This window comes from Cyprinus carpio, chromosome A25 (assembly GCF_018340385.1).
Source record: "Cyprinus carpio isolate SPL01 chromosome A25, ASM1834038v1, whole genome shotgun sequence".
Taxonomy (NCBI): domain Eukaryota; kingdom Metazoa; phylum Chordata; class Actinopteri; order Cypriniformes; family Cyprinidae; genus Cyprinus; species Cyprinus carpio.
The window spans coordinates 18,108,346-18,125,794 of record NC_056596.1 but is presented as its reverse complement, the minus strand read 5'-3'; the positions used below and the strand labels follow the sequence as shown (position 1 = coordinate 18,125,794).

Genomic DNA, 17,449 nt, shown 5'->3' with positions numbered 1-17,449 from the left:
GATACTGAGCATTTAATCTCAGGTGTGATGACCCTTATTTGTGAAAGTGGTGATAGGTGATTAGTTAGGACCAGTTTACCAGCTCACTACACCTCAGAGGGTTCGAGGTTGTGTTATTTGGGTGTAGCTTGTTTAATGTTATTTTTTTTCTTTAGTACAGCACTGGTTGGACAGCATGAATTTTAGTATTGGATCACTTTGGTGATAATTTAAAATAAACTTAGGTGGGCTAATAGAAGTCCGGTATCATATAAACGCAGCTATTGTTTATCTTTGTTATTTATGAATTCACAGTTTAATATTGCCTGCATCATGTTTGCATGAGCAATATTTTAAATGAAATACACTTCTTTCATAGATGTTTGTTTTAGAAATGAAGTTTGCCTTAATAGAGCATTTATTTCTGTTATGCCAAATTGACCATATTCTTTTGTTGTGTTTTTCATTTCTTTTCCTTGTGCAGTTACTCAAAAAGAATGAATTTTGTGAATGAGATGCATGCAGGTGCTGTTAAATCAGTGTAGTCTGGCATTAAATGCGCTCATAAATAAATCAAGTGTAGCACGTATCAATGCAAGAACACAATTATTTTTATTTTTAAAAAAGTTTATTATTATCAAGATACACCGAAGCTGGCAATGCAATATACAAAACAAAAAGGCCCAACTTTTGACCAAAGTCCAATTTTATAATTGTTTCCATATGAGAAACTGTGTGGAGAATGGTTTGTTAAGACCAACCAGAGAAAGAGTTGGTGAACTCTGAATATCAATACAACAAATTTTGAAGTTATATGAAAAAACGATATGCTGTAATAATTATAATAACTATAAATGAAATGATGCCCTTTTTCTGGTTTTATAAATAAACATTCAAATGAAACACTTGATGATGCTGGGTCATTTTTCTGTGTATTGACTCCAGATTCTTCATTCACAGTTTTATATCTTCACTTGACAAATGTCAGTATTAGGCTAGTAAAAAAATAAATAAATACATAAATAAAAAATAAAGAAGTAAGAAGAGCAGACTACGTGAGACAAACAAATCAGGAATGACATATCTTGACACAAGGAATATGATAATAATATTTCCACTGGAATGTCTTAATTTCCCTTAAAGAGCCTCATTAAGATCCTGTACTGCCCTCTACTGTTCATACACAGACTTACATCATTGTTGTGAGTTTAATTTTGTAAACTTAATAAAAAAGATGCTTCAGTCTACAATGACTATTATTTTGACATAAATCAATATGTGGTACAATTATTAATAAAACTACAAAGGCAATCTATCTTTTGCCTGATACTATTTCAGTGTTAGATTGATTTAATATTAGATCCAAATATGAAGTCATACATGTTTTATGTAGCTTGAATACTTTTGTTGATTGATGAGTGACTGAATTCAATGTTTTAAAGACACATTTTTTTAATGCTTTGAACAGCTGTGGACCTTGTTTGGTGGTGTTTTGAGTCACTGCTAGGCATTTAGCCTAAGACTTAACTTTTCTAGGCTGTTACTAGGCAGTTGATAGGGTATTGTGACTGGTTTCCAGGTGGAACGATAGATGATAAAGTCAGATGCTTAGGATCTCAGAAGAGTTAGTAGTTTACAGTAAATAGTGAATGATTATTTGCCAAGTTAACATATTTAACAGATGTCAATAGCAAAATGTTTTAACTATAATAATATAAACTAAATCTAGTATAAATGTGTCTATATACAATATATGTATACTGAAGTAAAGGTTTTACAATGCAGCAGATTTGGATCTATATTTACATAACATCTCTTCAAACACCTGTATCTGCAGCTGACTGACAAACCTGCTATTCCTCATAGTTTCCCTTGTACAACTCCAAAATGTGTTTATCATTCTGTTCGTGCTAAAGAATGAAACTATGCATGATTCATTCTGTACCCATGAGGCCATGTCACGCACATGCTGCATATTCTGTACAGATATTCTAGGCCATTTTCCAAGAAGTAGTTTCCATGATGACCTTTCCTTGTCAGTTAGAATAATTCAGATGATAAGCAACACTGAGACCTGATGTCTACGGTGACCGGGAGGAACATGTTCGGTTCACTTGCCCATGACATATTAACTCATGGGAACGTGATAATATGTTGTGGCCACGAGATCATTGTCGAGGTAATGTCATCCTTATGTCGTAGCCTTGAGATCCTGTGTTGAGGGAACAACATTTCTTGTGGCCATGAGTTTAATGCGTGAACAAAACTGCATGACCATAGTAACCTGCGTTTATCAGAGATGGATAAAAAAATTATACATCCCACAGCCTTGTAAATTTGTTAACTATATTATATATTATATTTTCATATTATTATTATTATTATTTAATTATAATATAATATTATTATATTAACTGGTTAAGGCTATATTTTTATATAAATTGTTGTATTTCACTTTTCAGTTTGCTTATTGCTTTACCAATTAATGCTCTGTATAATTATTATTAATATGCTACCATATATTTTGCAAACACTGTAAATGCCTGACAATTATGCCAGTAAAGTTTTGACTTTATGATAGTATTTACGCCCGTGTGACGATAAATGAGCGTGTTGTGTTTTCATTTACAAATGATACACAAATTATTTATTTTTCAATGAAACACTATAGTATTTATAATTAAAGCCTATTAATTAGCTGAAGTAAAATAAAATATATGTTAAATTCAACCTTTAAAACGGCACTTCCAGTAAAAATTCCAGTCATTCAGCATAAATGTTAGGGGCAGTCGTGGCATAATGGTTAGAGTGTTGGACTTGTAACCTGAAGGTTGCGGGTTTGAGTCTCAGGTCTGGCAGAGATTGTTGGTGGGGGAAGTGAAAAGCCAGCACTCTCTTCCACCCTCAATACCATGACTGAGGTGAGACCCTTGAGCAACCCCCAACTGCTCCCCACTGTTCTGGGTGTGTGTGTTTACTTGGACGTATTAAATGTTTGAGCTAACGGATAAAAAATTTTTTTTTTTTTTTTTTTTTTTTTTTTTGAAGGTCTATTTTATGTACTTTATGTAACATTTATTCATGATAAACTTCATTTGAATGCTGTCTACATTGCGTGCAATACAATCCGGTCACCTAGGCCTATGGCTAAAATAATAATTTGATAATGTAATAATTTCTGTAATAATTAATATAATCATTTCTTCATTCAAAATAAAATATTGTTTTACGATTGTTTACATATTAAACTCACAAGAAATGGATGGTGTTCCCTCAATGGGATTTTAAGGCTACAACATTTTTTTCACGTTCCCATGAGTTAATATGTCATGGCCCATCCTGTTCACAGTAGATGTCACACTTTAACCAGTCATCTTATATAAAGCTCTCCTTCAAGTCTGCTTAACTGGACTGGTGTAACACAGCTGTAAGCAAGCTTGTCCAACTCACACAAGACATTAAATAAACTAATAACAGAGTCACATTTTTTTAAAGCATACGCACATGTCTTTTGTTTTTTGTTCTTTGATTTTGGTGGATTTTCAGGTAGAGCATCCTGTTTGTGGGAGTCATCAATAGGTGCCTGATTTTTGGATATTATTCCATCCATGAATCTGGTGGACATTTAAATCAGTCATTTGTATTGGAATATTGTAATATAAATGTTAAAGAGAAACTAAATCTCAAGAATGTGTCTGGACATATTTCACGACCAACCAGAAGAAATAACAAAGAAATGGTAGCTATTTAAAATCTATTTAAGGCTTTTTCATTGCAATATTTTATTATATTATATTTTATCATATTATTTCCATGACAATTAAGCACGTTCTACCCATTTCTCATTACTGTATAGCAATAGTATTTCATTCTTATTACTACAATTAGTATCTTTAAATTTCCACTTCTGTCTTTTTGTTTCGGGGTGAAATATGGCCCAAACATTTCTTTAAGATTCACCTGAATATTGTTGCAAACAACCAAAAAATATACAATAATCCAATCCTGGCTTATTATGTAAATAATAACACCTAATTTTTAAATGAGGTGTAATTTATCATCTTACTGACTGTATAATAAGTTTCAAATACTTACTCAAGTTCTTCTAATTTACTTTGAGGATCGTCAAGTAGATCTGAGAGCAGCTTCACTCCTGATTCCGTCAGTTTATTTCCTCTGAGATCCAGTGCTTTTAGCTGTGACTGGTTAGAGCTGAGAGCGGATGCCAGAACAGCACACCCATCTGCCGTAAGCCCACAGTATGTTACACTGAAAAGGGTTGTGCAGTTATAATAAGATTACTTTATTAAATGACATATATTTTGAAATAAAACCTGTTCTGAAATTTTCTGTAGTGTACAGATTCAGCTTTCATGGGTGAATCTGTGATTCATATGATTCATATGATTTAATTTGAAATTTAAGTTACAGTTCACAATAATAATAATAATAATATCTTCATTTAGTTTGAATTGAAATTACTAATTACTGAAAGTTTTTAGGAAATCTTTATTACCTCAGTGACTGCAGTCCTGACAGAAGATGGCAAAGTGTCACTGAAAGCTGCTTCAAGCCCGAGTCCAGTATTGCATTAGCACTGAGGTTCAGCTCTCTCAGACCTGAGTGTTCTGGTTTGTTTACATAACCCATTATCCGACAGCTTTCATGTGTGAGATTGCAATTATTCAGCCTGAGAGAAGCACAAAAACAATGAAAAAATGCTCCAAATGTCCACCCAGTCTCATTTGTTAATTGTGAGATGTACATTACATGATTAAACAAACTGAAGGCCTATTACAGTACCATAATCTCTCTAGATGCACACGTGGGTCTTCAAACACAGGGAGCAGATGTTTCAATCCTGAGTCTGTGAGGTTGTTAATGCTGAGGTCCAGCTCTCTCATTTACAATCTGATAGAACACAAAATAATATAACAACACAAAACATCCATAGGCTGTAATTTTACAGTCTGATAGACTACAAATAGTAGAGGGAGATAATCATGAACTACTGTCATGTGACACACAGCATGTGACATTATTTCCTCAGAATCAGATCAGTCATCTATCGACATCATGTTAAAGGGTTAGTTCACCCAAATATTAAAATTATGTCATTAATGACTCACCCTCATGTCGCAGCATGAGACCTCCGTTCATCTTCACATTATTTAGTCCGAGAGCTTTCTGTCAGATCAATGTATGTACGGTATCCACGTCCAGAAAGGTAATAAAAACATCATCAAAGTAGTCCATGCGACATCAGAGGGTCCGTTAGAATTTATTGGACTGTTGACCGCTTTCCCGGGTCTGTTATTCAGCGCGTTCTCTCCCGGGTCGTTAGGAGCGCGTTCACAACACTGCAGTTTAGTACCCAACCACAACGGTTCGCGTCAACAATAAGCATTAATCCACAAATTGACTTTTACACACAATTCATTTACTCAAACAGTACACTGACTGAACACTGCTGTGAAGAGAGAACTAAGATGATGAAACCTAGCCGAGCCAGATAACGAAGAAACATTGACTCGTTCTCGGGAACCGTTTCTGTCGGACGCGTGCGATTCGAGAACCGAGGAGCTGATGATACTGCGCATGCGTGTACAAACTGAACTGGTGAGATAAAATGTTATGAGCGCGGGTAATGAAGGCTTGAATGAAGTCATTACGTCGAGCGCAAAAGAACTGGTGAAACAGTTTCTCATAATTGAATCAAAACTGTCCGAAAGAGAACCGGTTCGCGGAGATAAGAACAGAACTTCACACTATGGTTGATCCGTAAACCGAAACCGTATAGAACGAGTCAATGTTTCGTTCGTTTGTCTGGCTCGGCTCGGTATCTTCACTTCTCTCTTCACAGCAGTTCATTCAGTGTATGTTTGAGTAAATTGACTCCGGGATATTGGTTTAGAACTCAGAGGGAGTGTCAGCCAAAAAAGTATTAAGGCTCATTTTGGATTTCAATGAGAGGTTCTACACATCGAGTTCGTTCGCGAAAAACTAAACTGTTGGGACAGCGCTAGCAACCCGGGAAGAAGCTGCTGAAAAAGTCGTAGTTTTTGAATTTTGGACCAAAAAATGTGTACATATAAGGAACAGCTGGAGGACTGAATTTGCAACTTATTAGGTCAATTGGCAACATGATTGGGTATTTTGGAACGACATGAGGAGTGAGTCATTAATGAATAATTTTAATTTTGGCAAACTTGAGCCTCTCAGTGGCAGTGTCTCTCAGAAGTCAAGATGGGTCAGAGGGTGAACACCAATTCCCCCACAATGCTACAAACCCGTGGCATAAAATTGTGAGTAAAAAAGGAATGCAAAATAATCCGAAAGGAGTTTCTCAGAAAGTGAAAAATTGCAAAATATTGGCTCATTTTGGATTTCATGAAGTTATCATCATAGCTACAGTGCCATAATATCATCCAAAGATTCAGAGAGAAAGTCTGGAACATTCTCCCAATGCTGTGGCATAAAATAGGGTCAAAAGGCCGGAAAACCATACTACAGGATAATATCATCCAAGATTCCTGGAACATGATCGTCGGCCCGCCCTTAGATGGCACTGCATCACATACAGGAATGCTACTGTAATAAAAATAAAAAAATCCACAAAACAATACAAAAAGAAAAAACTGTCAGTGAACACAATCCACAGTGCCCATTCGCCGTTGCCGGCTACAAACTCTATAGGTCAAAAAAGAAGCCATATCTAAACATGATCCAGAAGTGCAGGCGTGTTTTCTCTGGACCAAGGCTCATTTAAAATAGACTGTGGCAAAGTGGAAAACTGTTTCTGTGGTCAGACGAATCAAAATTTGAAGTTCTTTTTGGAAAACTGGGACGCCATGTCATCCGGACTAAAGAGGACAAGGACAACCCAAGTTGTTATCAGCGCTCAGTTCAGAAGCCTGCATCTCTGATGGTATGGGGTTGCATGAGTGCGTGTGGCATGGGCAGCTTACACATCTGGAAAGGCACCATCAATGCTGAAAGGTATATCCAAGTTCTAGAACAACATATGCTCCCATCCAGACACGTCTCTTTCAGGGAAGACCTTGCATTTTCCAACATGACAATGCCAGACCACATACTGCATCAATTACAACATTATGGCGGCGTAGAAGAAGGATCCGGGTACTGAAATGGCCAGTCTGCAGTCCAGATCTTTCACCCATAGAAAACATTTTGTGTATCATAAAGAGGAAGATGCGACAAAGAAGACCTAAGACAGTTGAGCAACTAATAGCCTGTATTAGACAAGAATGGGACAACATTCCTATTCCTAAACTTGAGAAACTTGTCTCTTTAGTCCCCAGACGTTTGCAGACTGTTATAAAAATAAGAGGGGATACCACACAGTGGTAAACAGGGCCTTGTGCCAACTTTTTTGAGATGTGTTAATGCCATGAAATTTAAAATCAACTTATTTTTCCCTAAAAATGATACATTTTCTCAGTTTAAACATTTGACTTGTCATCTATGTTGTATTCTGAATAAAATATTGAAATTTGAAACTTCCACATCATTGCATTCTGTTTTTATTCACAATTTGTACAGTGTACCAACTTTTTTGGAATCGGGTTTGTACTTGTCTGATTGTATACCTCAATGTCTCAAGCTTGCAGGAAGGGCTCTTTAGACCAACGCAGAGCAGTTCCACTCCTGAATCCTGGACGTCATTCGAACTTATATCTAAATGTTTCAGGCTTGTAGAGGTGGACTGAAGTGCTTGGGCCAGTGCCGCACAACTTTTCTTGGTAAGTTCACAGGCCATCAACCTAAATGAAATCCCCTCAATTTAACTTTGTAGACTTGACAAAACATGCATTTGATGTGGTTTAAAGTACTGCTTATTTTTAGTGCAAAAATCTTTCATATTTTCATATTTGATACTACATGGACATGGTCTATTTAAATCAATCTGTAATTCTACAACTGCGGTGACATCTGCGTCTGACATTTGTTCAAAAATGAAACTCAGAACCACAGAAATTCATAAGGGATTACTATTTGATTATCAGCAAAAACTCTGAGATTTTAAAAGGACTCAAGGGGTTTTAAAATGAATAGCAACATTGTAGAATAAAGTGTAAGTTATATATTTTAGTGCCCACTTATTACATATTAGAACCCACCTTAGTGTTTCCAGTTTACAGCTCGTATCTGTTAGCACATCAGAAAGCATTTTCACACCTGTATCATGAGGCTTGTTGTGCGTCAAATCAAGTTCAGTTAAGTGAGCTGGGTTTGACTTCAAAGCTGAAGCCAAAGAAGCACAGCCATTTTCACCGATGCTGCAATTGAAAAGTCTACAGCCACAAGAAAGAAGAGAAAAATCACAAATAAAAAATGTTTGTTGTTTCTTCGACATACCAATGTGAATCACTGGACAGCAAATGGAGATTTTTACTAAAATTTCCTGTTTCACAATGATTCTTCTAAGAAAAAGAGAAGGAAAATCGCAAAGATTTCTACAGTTTTAACAGAGATCTCAACACTGTCTCAAGAAAAGTCTACTAAAGTATGTTGGGCCGAAGGCTGGAAAACATGGACAGGTAGTCATTCCAAAACCAAATTAACTGAGCTATCTACATTTATTGTATAGCTCTAAACTGTATGTCACAGTTGTCTTCTTTGTGTCTATTTTTTATTATCATGAAATTTAGAAGAAAAATCAGAAAAATCATTTAGAACTTAAGAGCTCTTTTGATGTATGATGTATGTGAGAGTCTCTAAACCAAATTCTCCTCTGGCCAGGCAAGTGGAAGCAGGAACAAACTCTACTGTCATTTTATTTTCTTACATATATTAAATTCTAAACAACATTTAACACATTTTACAGTTTTTATAATCAAATGCAACAGATTCTTCTAATCTGGCCATTTTTGCCACTGCACATTTTTTTAACAATACATATCATGGGCACAGTCTACTTCCTACCTCAGAGATTCTAGTTTACACTGAGGATTCCCCAGTCCGGCAGCAAGTTGTTTTATTCCTGAATCCTGAAGATTGTTGGAAGTCAAATCCAGTTCTCTCAGACATGAGAGACTTGAACAAAGTACAGAGGACAGGCCTGAACAGCCTTTATCTGTCACACTACAACACCTCAATCTGAAGGAAAAAAAGAAAGCAGGTTAATTAGGTACTGTGTTCTTGGAATATGCTGACTAAGCATTCACACCTGTAATTAAAATACTTGGTTAGAGTACGTTTCTGCCATGACATACTTACATAACTGATCGGGATGCTTTGATGACTGGAAGCAATCTTAACAGTCCCTCATTTGAAGACATGCTTGGATTAATTAACTTTGACAAGTCAAACACATCCAGTTCTTCAGCAGATGTGAGCAATATGTAGGCCAAAGCAGAAAAGCTTGAAGGAGACAGCTTTCCACCAATAAAACCATGCGAATTTATGAAGTCCTGCATTTCCTCAACCAGAGAATCATCTTTCAGTTCACTTAGGCAATGGAAAAGACTTATTGCCTTCTCTGCTGAAGGGTGGTCCCTTATTTTTTCCTTGATGTATTGAATCGTTTTTATGCTGCTTTCAGTATCACTTACCTCATTCAGGAGTCCCTTAAGAAGAGTCTGGTTGGACTCAAGGGACAGTCCCAACAAGAAGCGAAGGAAAAGGTCCAAATGTCCATTGTCGCTTGCTAAAGCATTATCCACAGCACACTTCAGGAATTCCTGCACTGACATTTTTTTGAAAGTACTTATGATTTTAGCATTTGTCGTCTGACTGAGGACATTCCGTTTATGGTTGACAAACACAAGAAATGCATACAACGCAGCCAGAAACTCCTGTATACTTGCGTGTATGAAGCTGAAGACCCTCTCCTGAAGTAGCCCTGCCTCTTCTCTGAAGATTTGGGTACAAACTCCTGAATACACTGATGCAACATTAAGTTCAATGCCACATTCCCTCAAATCTTCTTCATAGAACAATAAATTACCCTTTTCAAGCTGCTGAAATGCCAGCTTTCCAAGCAACAATGTGGTCTGGTTATCCCACTTCAAACCTTTTTTTGAATTCTCATCATATTTGTGACTCCCTTGCTTGATCTGGAACATAAGGAAGTGTGCGTACATTTGTGTGAGGGTCTTGGGAATTTCACCCCCCTCAGAATCACAAAACATTCTTTTGAGAACTGTAGCTGATATCCAACAGAACACTGGGATGTGGCACATGATGTGAAGGACCTTTGAAGACTTCAAGTGTGAGATTATCCTGGAGGACAAGTCTGGATCACTTATTTTTTTCTTGAAGTATTCTTCCTTGTGGGAGTCATTGAAACCTCGCACCTCGGTCACATAGTCCATTAAGTCAGGTGGTATTTGACCTGCTGCAGCTGGTCGTGAGGTTATCCAGACTAAAGCAGAAGGAAGCAAGTTCTTGCAGATGAGGTTTGTCAGTAGGACACCGACTGAGACTGATTCTGTCACACTAATGCAACTCCTGTTGTTTTGGAAATCCAGAGGAAACCGACATTCATCAAGTCCATCAAAGATAAAGACTACCTTGTATTTATCTGAGTGTAACACTTCTGGATCTATCTTTAGATTGAAGAAGCACTCAAGAATGTTTATCAGACTAATTTTCTTTTCTTTAATTACATTCATTTCTCGAAAAGGGAGTGGAAATATCATATGGATGTCCTGGTTGGCTTTGTCCTCAACCCAGTCTAGTGTGAACTTTTGCACAGACACTGTTTTCCCAATGCCAGCGATTCCTTTGGTTAGCACATTTCGGATTTGTTTAGTAGATACGGGAGAAGTTTTAAAGATATCATTAGCCTTGATTGGTGCATCCCATGTGGCTGGATGTTTCGAGGCTGTTTCAATCTGTCTGATTTCATGTTCACTGGTGTGCTCACTGCTTTGACCATCAGTGATGTAGAGCTCCGTATAGATATTGTTAAGCAGAGAGGGGCCGCTGTGCTCTTCATTCCCCTCAAATATACACTGGCACCTGTTCCTTAACATCCTCTTATACTGATATGTCCCAATCAGATCCTCTGTGAAGTTTGACATAAGACGTAGTTAGAATAAAAAATTATTAAATCATTCTGTAAAACATTTATATGACACCATTGAAAGGAATACCATTTAGAATGTTTGACCTTGATTCCGTCTGCTGAATTCTGAAAAACAAAATATGTGACAACAACATATGTGAATAAAAAGGATGCATTTAATGATGCAATATTAGGTTTTGTTGATACATTTTTTCCTATATATATATATATATATATATATATATATATATATATATATATATATATATATATATACTGTTTTAGTTTAAAGGTTCACACAGCATTAAAAAAAAAACATCTATTGCTACTGTAGTCCCAATTCAGTGCACATTATTATCAAACAATTTTAGATTTTCATCCACACAATGAACAAGCAGCTTGTCTGCTTACACTTTGACGTTAAAACCCGACAGTTTGAAAATGCTGTTAATACTGTTTTCTTTCTCTTTTCTTGACTTTTTTTTTTAGAATGAGATGACAATTGGGTTTTTCAGGATATTTCTTGCTCTATTTAAGAATCTCAATCAGCCTGGCTCAGCAATGCCAAAATGACCAGTGGATAATAGGGGGCACAAATTAAACACTAAAGAAAGTAAGTAAGTAAGAAAGAAAGAAAGAGTTCTGTACATTAGATTTTTCAGATTTTTCAAATATGGGTGTTTTTGGCTTCTGAATAATTTGCGAGTGAGGCAGACACACCTTTCTGAAGGCAAATTTAAATATGTAAATACATTAAAAGCATTTTTATGTATCTCATGGTAACAAACATTGATATATATTGTTTATAATTGTTTAACACATTGTTAACATACTTCAGTTCTATACGGATTGATTCTCTGCTGAATTTCTCGCGATAATCCATCGACTGCTCGCGCTCAACCAACCTAAATATAAAGAAATATTCCAAAAGAAGTCAGTTTTTATAACATACTCGTTTGAGGCAGTATTAGTATGTTTATAAGAGCGTGGTGTATATGAGCTCACTTGTGTTCAGGGATAAAGGATAACGGTGAGGTCATAGACATATTCCCCAGAGACACATGACTTGGTCCTGGTGAAGAAGGTTTATTTGGCTTGTTCAAGCTATAAATAAATAAATAAATACATACATTCATACAATTCTGTCCAAGCACTTTATGTTGTGGGCTCAATAATGCGCATGTGCAATCATGATTGAAAAAAAAAAAAAAAAAAAAACCTTATACTTTGCTTTTGGGAAATGCAAAGGTACCATAAGCCTTAGTACACCGTAGAAAACAGTGGAACAAGCCATTGGTCTCTATGATCAGCTCAGGCTCTAGATGGTTCTGAAAAATGCTGATCAAGAGCAGGGCCTCTATTTATGCTAATTGTAAGGCCTGTTCACACCAAGACCATTTTGGTACACATGTCTAAAGACTATAATTAATACATATATGCACCAAAAACTGTTACATTGTTGATGTTAACAGAAACAGACTGTTGCTTAATGCTAGACTAACATACTTCAGTTCTGTAGTGATTGGTCCTCCACTGATGTTGTAAGGATGATCCATTGACAGCTCACTTTTCATTGACAAACCGCTGGGCAGAGAGAAGTCAGAGTCCTCACGATTAATCAACCTAAAACAAAGAATTGTTTTAATGGACATAAGATTTCATGACATACTACTTGACGGAGGCAGTATTCACATGTATATCAGCACTATGATCTCACCTGTGTTGAGCATTTATGTCCCTCAATGTTAACTGAGGAGACATTGACTCATTCTCCAAAGACACATAATTCAGTCCTGGTAAAGCAGATTTATCTGGCTTGTTCAATCTAAAAAAAAATAATAATAATAAAAAACAGAACTGGTACTGGTATGATGGGTTGAATTGACATGCAATAATTGTTAAGCAATGATGTTAGTTTGGGGAGAGGTTTTCCTGCACAGTGGATGATACAGGCAAAAATTACACACTTACATTTTTAGAAAGACCTGTACATAGGGATTTGTGATGGAGAAGATTTTTCAGTGAAAAACATCTCAGTTTATGTGTATCCCGGTTCACTTAGAAGGGAATGAGACACTGCTTTATGGCATTGGTGCTATGGGAACGCTTGCATTTGAGTGATGTCTGAAGCATGTTTGAAAACATGGCTATTGGATTGGCTAGTGTGAGGTCAGGTGACATAACGAAGCACATCAGTGAGAGATAAAAGGGCACCTATGTTACTAAATCCCCAGATTCTAATTGCAACAGTGAACCAAGACCTAAATGGGCTTTGTTATGGAACCATCAGGGCCATCCCAAGCTGGCGTGGGGCCTAGTGGAAGGTAAGGAGCGGAGCTCTCCTCGGTCCGTTCGCAATCGCGTTCTGTTCTCCCTTGGTCCGTTTGTCGCGGGGCCAGTTGCACTGCCCTAAGGACAGCCCTTGGGACCATCAATAACAATGCTGCCACACAGAGGGAAGAAACCTTTAAAACAAAGTCATAAAAAACTGAAAGAAAGACTCAAATATCATCAGAAAGCTACACAAACATGCTACACAAACATCCTTTAAGGATGCACCCTTGGATAATGCCTTGGAAGATGTTACACTTCGAGTGGAGTGTGTTCTGACACCAATAGAACAAACCAATAAACACTACAGGACCACTGTAACAGTAGAGCCACTTTAGGAGCCAGAAAGTTTTCTGAGGCTGACTATAAGGGTTTGAATTGAACATCTGATAAACCTTCCAGGACCACTGAAACATCCCAGAAAGGAACTCACGGCCTGTAGATATGCTTTAGCCATTTGACACCATGCAAAAATCAAGAATCCAAGGGTTATCTCCCTACAGAAGCTCTGTCAATAGGTACATGGATAGCCGAATGCTGCAACATACACATACACAACATACACTTTAAGTGTAGGTTAAGTGTAGGCTGCTGTAAGGCACTCCTATAGAAACTCCAGCACTGTACCAACCTGGCAGTGGTCTGGATCAAAGTGGTGATGTTCACACCATGATGTAAAGAGTTGCCATCTCTGGTCTTTCCAGAAGGGTATGTCCCAGTGAACGTCATTAAGAGGAGTCGCTAGGTCTGAGGACCAAACTATGAGCTACAAACAACAGGCATGCTTGATCCTGGCAAATCATATTCTTTTCCCAGGCCTCAGCCTCTGCAGGATGTCTTCTCACAGATGTGCATGCCCTGGAAAATAAACTGGCCTCAAGGAGTCCAGTCTGTCTTCCACTCAGAGTGGGATTTGCTGTGACTGCCTGAACAGGGGCGAGAACACATTCCGCCCTGGTGGTTGATGTAAGAGGCTACTGTTGTGTTGTCAGACCAACACATGGTAGCCCCTCAGTTCTTGGAGGAAGTACTCCAGTGCTATAAATACAGTACAACCCTTATTTCTAGGAAGTGTATATGCCATGAGAGATGAGGACCATACCAAAGGCCACGGGCTGGATGGCCATTGAGAACTGCACCCCACCCATGAGAGAGGTGTCAGTCCTACAGGTTTTGCAATGGCAACACAGCTTAAGAGCGGAACCCTAAGTCAGGAACTGGGATCATATAGAGATAGCACACCTTTCTTGAGGTTTAGTCATAGGATGAAAGAAAGGACTCTATGCTGGTATGCTTTACCCCTGAAAGCAAATCTAAGAATATTCCTGTGTTCTGGCAGAATGCTGATGTGGAAATATGTGTCCTTTTGATCTACTGTGACAAACCAATCCTTGGATTGAACTGGTGACACAATGAGCTTGAGCACTAACATTTTGAGCTTGTATGTCCTCAGAGTACAGTACAGAAAATGCAGATCCAAAGTTGGAGTTAACCCCCTGCTCTTTTTGAGGACCAGGTAGTAGTGGCTATAGAAACCAGACTCCCTCTTGGGAAGGGGTACACTTTTTTTAAGCAAGATAGATCATTTTTAGGGTCTTCAGGACCCTTTTGGCAGAAGCTATCATGCTGCCAAATAATCTGATAGTGCTATCATCTTTTCGATATTCAAAGTAGGTTTGGCCTCTTTTGGCCTCTTTGGCACCAGGAGCAAGGGTCCGGCAATTTCCAGGTAGGAAGACTGCCTTAAATTTTGAGGGCTTGCTGACTCATTAATAAGTGGAGATGGGGCCAGAAAACCTTGCTCACCCTCAAAGCCTTGGGCCTCCATACTGGGGTCAGGACTTTTTCTTAACAGTCCTCAGATCTGACAGACACACCTCGGTGTGGAGATCCAGGAAGAATGGGATGTGCAGTGCGGTTGTGCTTGATTAGAGATGAGGAAGTGATTGTCAAGTTTTCTGTGCACAATCTCTTGCTGCTCATTTGGCCTATCTAAATTAAGCTTGACCATGGCACAAGTCACAACCTTGAGCAGCTCTTCAAGTGCAATCAGTTGAGAAAGCTGCTCTGATGAAACCCCTGCATCATGTCTGTATACATGCAACTCCTCAGAGCCAGTGGTAGACATTCCAGATTTGAAAAGACTGCTGAGCAAGCTTCCAGATCCAGAATGAAAGTTTTTGAAGCAGGAGAGAGAGCAGCTCTGCCAACTTGACCTGTGGGTCCCATGAACAGAGCCATGAGGCGAAGATGCCTGACTTCCATGCCTTGAAGAGACCCAGGCTCGTGGATTGGCATTGTGCTTTCTGACAATAAAGGGAACTGACTGTGTATGCTCTGGTCCCATACAAATCACACACATTTTTTGCCTGACATTATTTCTAACTCCTGCTTTAAGCATACACACACAAAGATTTTGCATGTACTCATTAGACAAGCAGATTACAAGCATGTTGCAGGTGCCCTTTTATGGGACTCATGGCAGAATTAACCATTTAGTTTTGGGGCAGACTATTCCTTTAAATCGATAGGGTCGTAAATTGAGACACAACTCTAATTTGCTTGCGAGTGAGGCAGACTCACTTTTTTTTACTCTCATTCTTATTTATAACTATATTATTACTATTATAGTAATATTAAAATATTACTTTTTTTTTCAAGTTGATGACAAAATTGTATGAATGCATTCAAATGTTTCTTTAAAATCTGCTTACACCCCACTACGTAGGGTTAATTTGCATTAGGTTTAGATTATTTTTTTAATCATACATATTTTTATGAATCAAATCATACAGATTCATACAAAATCATGTTCCTTTCTGTCACGCTACCGCTACTGTGAGGAGCACGGAGCGAGGAACGAGGAGACATGGAGTAGACTTCAAACAAAGAGACTTTAATTAACACCCAAGGAACCAGGAACACACATGTAGCGGGGAAAGATGACATTCAATACTCAGAACTCAGAACAGGAAACACTTTAAATACACATGACATGACAAGGGGATGATGAGAAACACCTGGGACCAATAAACCTAATTAAACATGAAGGAAAACTGGGTCATGGAACACATTAGCTGTATTAAAAAGAAGCACAAACATTCCTCCAAATGCCTTCTTTGGTGTTCCTAGGAAGAAAAAGATTCATACGCGTGTAGGACGACATGAAGATAAATGATGACAGAAGTTATATTGTTAGATTTAATTTTGCAAAATTATTCACATTTGTTGATAATGTTAAGTAACTTCTATAGTTTGACATTTTAAAGAAATAAATTAATTTCTGTGTATCATAAGCAATTAGTATATTATAGAATATTATATAGTTTAGTATAATATTATAGTCAGCTGTGTATACTTTAGGCTAACAGGTTTCTTGTGACGTCTGATGACTAATACTAAATGCTGTTAATGTTGTTGCATCAAAAGCTGTTACATTGTTGATGTTAAGAGTAACAGACATTTCTTAACTCACTGCTAACATACTTCAGTTCTGTAGTGACTGGTCCTCCACTGATGCTATGAGGATAACCCATTGACTGCTCACTTTTCATTGACAAACTGCTGGGCAGAGAGAAGTCAGAGTCCTCACGATTAATCAACCTAAAATGAAGAAATATTTTAATGGAGATAAGATTTAATTACAAAACACTTGTTTGTGGCAATATTCACCTGTTTATTAGCCCTAAGATCTCACCTGTGCTGAGATGTTTTCTCTTTCAGGGTTAACTGAGGAATCATAGACTCGTTCCCCAAAGACACATAACTCTGTCCCGGTGAAGCAGATTCATTTGGCTTGTTTAGGCTTTAAAATAATAATAATAATTGTAAAAATCTGATCACAATCTGTCATAAGGAATTTTATTTTTATGTTGAGTTAAATTGAGTGCAAATACAATCAATTGCATAAACTGGAAACCGTACTAACCTTAAAACATCCAGTTCAATAGCAGGGCCTCTGTCCCCACTCATTTTAGTCTAAATTAGTATTCTTCAACCATTCTTCAACCTGCAACAACAGATTTACACTGATGTAAATCACCACTGAAAGTAAAATTATCAGTGACAGAATTCTCACGCAAAGAGGCTTTTTGCATAACAACAAAT

General features: G+C 37.5%; 1 protein-coding gene and 1 long non-coding RNA gene across 2 annotated transcripts in view; both read right to left on the bottom strand.

The window, feature by feature from the left end:
• Positions 1–631: 631 nt before the first annotated feature.
• On the bottom strand, positions 632–4,883 carry LOC122135646. The gene is made up of 4 exons (XR_006153639.1): positions 4,783–4,883; positions 4,496–4,669; positions 4,075–4,248; positions 632–3,593 (listed from the first exon to the last, which is right to left on the bottom strand). It is a non-coding gene; the product is annotated as an uncharacterized LOC122135646 (long non-coding RNA).
• Positions 4,884–4,917: 34 nt separating this feature from the next.
• The window catches only part of LOC109101933 (NACHT, LRR and PYD domains-containing protein 3-like), a gene marked incomplete at its 3' end in the record, with an annotated part of 17,195 nt that continues 4,663 nt past the window's right edge, over positions 4,918–17,449 (bottom strand). Inside the window, exons 2-14 of the mRNA XM_042715939.1 lie at positions 17,271–17,351; positions 17,040–17,147; positions 16,829–16,945; positions 12,729–12,836; positions 12,518–12,634; positions 12,017–12,115; positions 11,845–11,916; positions 11,100–11,137; positions 9,220–11,011; positions 8,926–9,099; positions 8,121–8,294; positions 7,590–7,763; positions 4,918–4,957 (exon numbers count right to left, since the gene is read on the bottom strand). Of these exons, the coding sequence (XP_042571873.1) occupies positions 4,918–4,957; positions 7,590–7,763; positions 8,121–8,294; positions 8,926–9,099; positions 9,220–11,011; positions 11,100–11,137; positions 11,845–11,916; positions 12,017–12,115; positions 12,518–12,634; positions 12,729–12,836; positions 16,829–16,945; positions 17,040–17,147; positions 17,271–17,314 (3,057 nt within the window). The remainder of the gene's footprint in view (positions 4,958–7,589; positions 7,764–8,120; positions 8,295–8,925; positions 9,100–9,219; positions 11,012–11,099; positions 11,138–11,844; positions 11,917–12,016; positions 12,116–12,517; positions 12,635–12,728; positions 12,837–16,828; positions 16,946–17,039; positions 17,148–17,270; positions 17,352–17,449) is intronic.